Below are 5,387 nucleotides of genomic sequence, written 5' to 3' on the forward strand. Positions count from 1 at the left end.
GTCTTTCTCTATCTGGTTTATTTCACTTAGCATAATGCCTTGAGGTCTATGTTGTCCCCAAAGCCAGATTTGCATCTTTCTCAGGACTGAATGGTATACCCTTGTGTGTGTGTGTTTGTGTGTGTGTGTGTGTATCACATCACATCTTCTTTTTTTTAATAGGGAGGTAGAGAGTTATTTTTTATTAAAGATTAATGAACATATAGTATTATACTGGTTTCAGATGTACATTATAATGACTGAACAATCCTTTTTTAAAATAAGTTTATTGTCAAATTGGCTTACATACAGCACCCAGTCCTCATCCCAACAAGTGCCCTCCTCAATGCCCATCACCACTTGCCCCTCTCCCCCACCCCCCATCAACCCTCAGTTTGTTCTCTGTATTTAAGAATCTCTTACGGTTTGCCTCCTTCCCTCTCTGTAACTTCTTTCCCCCCTACCCTTCCCCCATACGTTATGTTTCTCAAGATCCACATATGAGTGAAAACATATGATATCTGTGTTTCTCTGACTGACTTATTTAATTTAGCATAATACCCTCCAGTTCCATTCACATTGCTGCAAATGGCATGATTTTATTCTTTCTCATTGCCAAGTAGTATTCCATTGTGTATATAAACCACAATTTCTTTATCCATTCGTCAGCTGATGGACATTTAGGCTCTTTCCATAATTTGGCTATTGTTGAAAGTGCTGCTATAAACATTGGGGTACAAGTGCCCCTCTGCATCAGCACTCCTGTATCCCTCGGGTAAATTCCTAGCAGTGCTGTTGCTGGGTCATAGGATAGTTCTATTTTTAATTTTTTGAGGAACCTCCACACTGTTTTCCAGAGTGGCTGCACCAGTTCGCTTTCCCACCAAGAGTGCAAGAGGGTTCCTGTTTTTCCACATCCTCATCAGCATCTAGAGTCTCCTGATTTGCTTATTTTAGCCAATGACTCAACAATTCTATGCATTACTTAGTGCTCATCATGGTAAGTGTGCTCTTTAATCCCCATCACCTATTTCACCCATCTCCCTACTCACCTCCCTTCTGGAGGCCACCAGTTTGTTCTCTGTATTTAGGAGTCTGGTTTTTTGTATATCTCTTTTTCCTTTGCTTGTTTATGTGTTTTGTTTCTTAAATTCCACATGTGAGTGACATCATATGGTATCTGTCTTTGACTTATTTCATTTTACCACAGTTCACTCACTAGGTCCAAACACATTGTTGGAAATGGCAGGATCTCCTTCTTTCTTACGGCTGAGTAATATTCCGTTGTATATATACCACTTCTTCCTTATCCATTCATTAATGGATATGGACTGGGGTGCATCCATGTCTTGCTATTGTGAATAACGCTGCGGGAAGCATGGGGTACAGACATATCTTCGATACTGTTTTCAGGTTCCTTCAGGTATATACCAGGAAGTGGATTGCTAGATATCATATGGTAGCTCTATTGAATTTTTTGAGGATCCTCCATACTATTTTCCATAATGGCTACATCAGTTTACATTCCTACCAACAGTGCAGTTTTTGCACTGAAATTCCAATTTGAAGTTAACGTCACTAGACCGATTTTGTTTATTTTGATGCTACGTTAGTATTTCTTTTGTCATTCCTTTATTTTCAAATATTTTGTGCTCTTTCCTTTAGATTTAGCCTTCAAACTTTCTCGAAGAGGCTCTCTGCTCCAGTGAGGTGAGGCGCCACGCATGCACTGAGGCAGGTGCATCAGGAGAAGCCTCAGAGATGCGCGGCTCCAACTGAGGAAGCCTCAGAACCGCAGGCTGAGCCAGGACTTGGTGCAGAGGGCGTGCGCCACTGGGAAACACTCTACTTCCTTCCAGCACGAGATGCTGCCCAGAGTGGCATCCCCCACCCCGTGAACAGGCAAGCCTGGAAGAGATATCACTTCATTTGTTTAAAATTTCAAGTCCCAACTACTGCCTCACTCACATGACACAGCTTTTTTTTTTTTTTTTTTTTTTAAATAAAGAAAGACTAGAGAAGGTATTATATTACCCCCCTACTTCCTCGGGTATCTAAAACATACCTGAGACCCCAGGAGTCAGTTACTTATTACATTGCAGCCATGAAGCAGCCTAAGAACCCAAGTTATACAATCATGACCTTTCACCCAACCACGGAAGAATTTAAAGATTTCCCCAGATATATTGCGTACATGGAATCCAAAGGGGCACACCGCGCAGGCCTGGCCAAGGTGATTCCCCCCAAGGAATGGAAAGCCAGGCAGGCCTATGACGATATCAGTGACGTCTTAATAGCAACTCCCCTCCAGCAGGTGGTCTCCGGGCGGGCAGGTGTGTTTACTCAATACCATAAAAAGAAGAAAGCCATGACAGTGGCGGAGTATCGCCAACTGGCAAACAGCGGAAAGTATCGGACTCCGCCACACTCGGATTTTGAGGATTTGGAGCGAAAGTATTGGAAAACCCGCCTGTACGATTCTCCGATTTATGGCGCTGACATCAGCGGCTCCTTGTTTGCGGAAAACACTCAACAGTGGAACCTTGGCCACCTGGGAACCATCCAGGACCTGCTGGAGCAGGAGTGCGGCGTGGTCATCGAGGGCGTCAACACGCCCTACCTGTACTTTGGCATGTGGAAGACCACCTTCGCCTGGCACACGGAGGACATGGACCTTTACAGCATCAACTACCTGCACTTCGGGGAGCCCAAAACCTGGTACGCGGTGCCCCCGGAGCACGGCCGGCGCCTGGAGCGCCTGGCCACCGAGCTGTTCCCGGGCAGTGCCCGCGCCTGTGACGCCTTCCTGCGGCACAAGGTGGCTCTCATCTCGCCCACGGTCCTCAAGGACAACGGGATCCCCTTCAATCGGATCACCCAGGAGGCTGGCGAGTTCATGGTGACGTTTCCCTATGGCTACCACTCTGGCTTCAACCACGGCTTCAACTGCGCAGAAGCCATCAACTTCGCCACCCCGCGATGGATCGATTATGGCAAAGTGGCGTCTCAGTGCAGCTGCGGGGAGGCCAGGGTCACCTTCTCCATGGACGCCTTCGTGCGCATCCTGCAGCCTGAGCGCTATGAGCTGTGGAAGCGCGGGCAGGACCGGGCTGTTGTGGACCACACGGAGCCCACCTCGCCAGACAAGGGGGAGCTCAGCGCCTGGAGGGAGGCCCAAGCTCCCCGGAGAGCCCTGCTGGGCCTGAGGCACCTCCCACCCCGCCGGGCCACGCGCACCCCTCGGCCTGTGGCCGCTAGTGGTGGGACTGGCCGTCGCACCCCGATGTGCCTGGCCTCCCCACGCTCCTCGCCGGCCCAGACTTCTTCCTCTGATGCCCAGTCTGGGCTTGTCCCCGCCTGCACTTCCCAGGAGGCCGGCCCCACCCGACCACCGACCCCGATTCCCTCTGCCCGAGATGTTCATCCCTCAATGGGCAGATGTGGTCCTGGTCGTCGTCCTCGGGAACAAGGGGCCCCGGGGCCCAGCATCCAGGCCCGGGCCAAGAGGCGTCTCTCGGTGGGAACAACGCACACAGCCCAGTACCCTGAGGCTCTGCCCCTCCCTATGAATGGACTCTTCATGGTCAATCCTGAACCACTGAGCCCCGGACACCAGTTTTATGCTGAAGCTTCTGGGTGCTGTTGTGGCCCTGATCTTCAACCCTTAGGGCCTCCATTGGATCCTGAGAATGCAATGCACCCTGGCCCTTGCCTGCTATCCTTGGACAACATCACAATCAACTTCTCTGACAATGTCCCACTGACTTGCCCCAATGTCACTGGGACTCAGAGAAGATTCCCCAAGGACTCTGATGGGGATTGCAAGGCCCCTGTGAACCTCTCTGAGGTTGTAATGATAGACCACACTTATGCCTTTATGAATCTGACCCCAGCTCCAGTTGCCAGACCTTCCTGCACCCCTGACTGTGATCCTCTGGGTTCAAGTCTGAGGCAGTTGCCCTCTTTGAGCCCTGGGATGTGTTCACCACCCATGGAAGATCTCCAGCCTTTGAGCTCATGACTATTGAAGATTTTGCCCAGTATGGCTATATCTGACCCTCAACCCCAGGAACCACAGAAGCTCTCAGGCCCACAACAATTCTGTGCTGGGCCTGTCCCAGAGGTGCTTTATTTTCTAGAAAAGACACATCCCCAAAGATGCCAGATACTGTCTCCTGCTATGACAACCAGGACGCCCAGGGCCTCCCAACAGCTGTTGTAGTACGTTGTAGTACTTCTCAGGGAATCTCAGCTCACTCCTGAGCATGGAAAGGTCTTTGGTCTGTGCGTTGGCCTAGATGTCATGGTGCTGCTTGTTTGTGATATCGCCCTGAGGATATTTCGCCCACAGTAATTTGAGGCAACATTGGGTGATGCTGAGAATTGGAGCCCTTTCATCCCCATATTGTATCTGGGCCACTGAATCATGATGCTGGCTTCCACTGGACATGCTACATGCCACTGCTCATGTTGAAACTAGACCTAATTGAGTCTGTCAGCCAATTCTGCCTCAGGGATCTTTGTAACTTTATTTTCTTAAAGTTGCATCTGCAAAACAAGGAAAGTCTAAAATCCTTAACATATATTTTTAGTATCAAGATTATTTATGAGATACCTTCTTAAAAACAAGACCAGGTCCTAAATGGAGTGTCTTATGCTAAACGCCATGTCACTAAACAGAGACTTAATTTGTGTTTAAATGGAGAAATGGAGGTTTAATCCAGTTAATCAGGAATCGTCTGATCAGTACCAGTTAGGTTATCTGCTGATAGACTCCTTCCATCCTCTAAAGGAATGTAACCCCCATAATCAACTCAATTTTTTTTTGCCTAGTATAATTTCCTTCTTCCTCTTCCTTTCTGCCTATAAAAGTCTTTCATTTTGGAGCTCCTTTCTATTGGCTAGATCGGATGCTGCCTGATTCGAATTGATTTTTTCTCAAATAAACTTTTACAATTTTTACTATGCCTCCAGTTTTCTTTGAACAGTCTGAAACAAGAGTGTCTAGAATAGTTAATAGTGAAAGAACAAGCAAAACAATACCAAGTAAAATACAAACAGAAAGTAGGGGTCATGGATCTTTGTATCACACAGATTAGACTCAAGGGCAAAAGGTACACAGAAAGGCTTTTTATGAGGCCTATGGCTAAATTTCACCCAGAAAATACAGCAGTCATGAATATCCATGCAACTTTGACAAAGTATAAATTACTTTCTAGATGAAAGGTAAATTTAAAAACATAGCTTAAAAAAAAGTTCAGAGAATCTCATTAAAATACGAGAATTTAAGTCACCATATTTATAATTTATAATAATAATAATAATTTATAATAATAGACATTTGGTCTTCATCCCTGCCTCTGGTGTAGAGCTCCTAAAACCCTTGGAATCTCCTAAGAAATACGAGT

The 5,387-nt window shown here is 47.0% G+C and overlaps 1 protein-coding gene across 1 annotated transcript; it reads left to right on the top strand.

Annotated features, from left to right (window-relative positions):
* The first annotated feature begins 2,068 nt into the window (after positions 1-2,068).
* LOC132676189 (lysine-specific demethylase 4D-like) lies at positions 2,069-4,941 on the top strand. Its single transcript, XM_060628337.3, has one exon. It carries the CDS (start codon positions 2,084-2,086, stop codon positions 3,998-4,000), a length of 1,917 nt encoding a protein of 638 aa, XP_060484320.3. The 5' UTR covers positions 2,069-2,083; the 3' UTR covers positions 4,001-4,941.
* The last annotated feature ends 446 nt before the right edge of the window (positions 4,942-5,387 follow it).

This window comes from Panthera onca, chromosome D1, assembly GCF_046562875.1.
Source record: "Panthera onca isolate mPanOnc1 chromosome D1, mPanOnc1 haplotype 2, whole genome shotgun sequence".
NCBI classification, from domain to species: domain Eukaryota; kingdom Metazoa; phylum Chordata; class Mammalia; order Carnivora; family Felidae; genus Panthera; species Panthera onca.

Excerpts from the sequence above, each read along its gene's own strand:
- LOC132676189 (XM_060628337.3), top strand. The coding sequence starts at position 2,084 with ATGAAGCAGCCTAAGAACCCAAGTTATACAATCATGACCTTTCACCCA.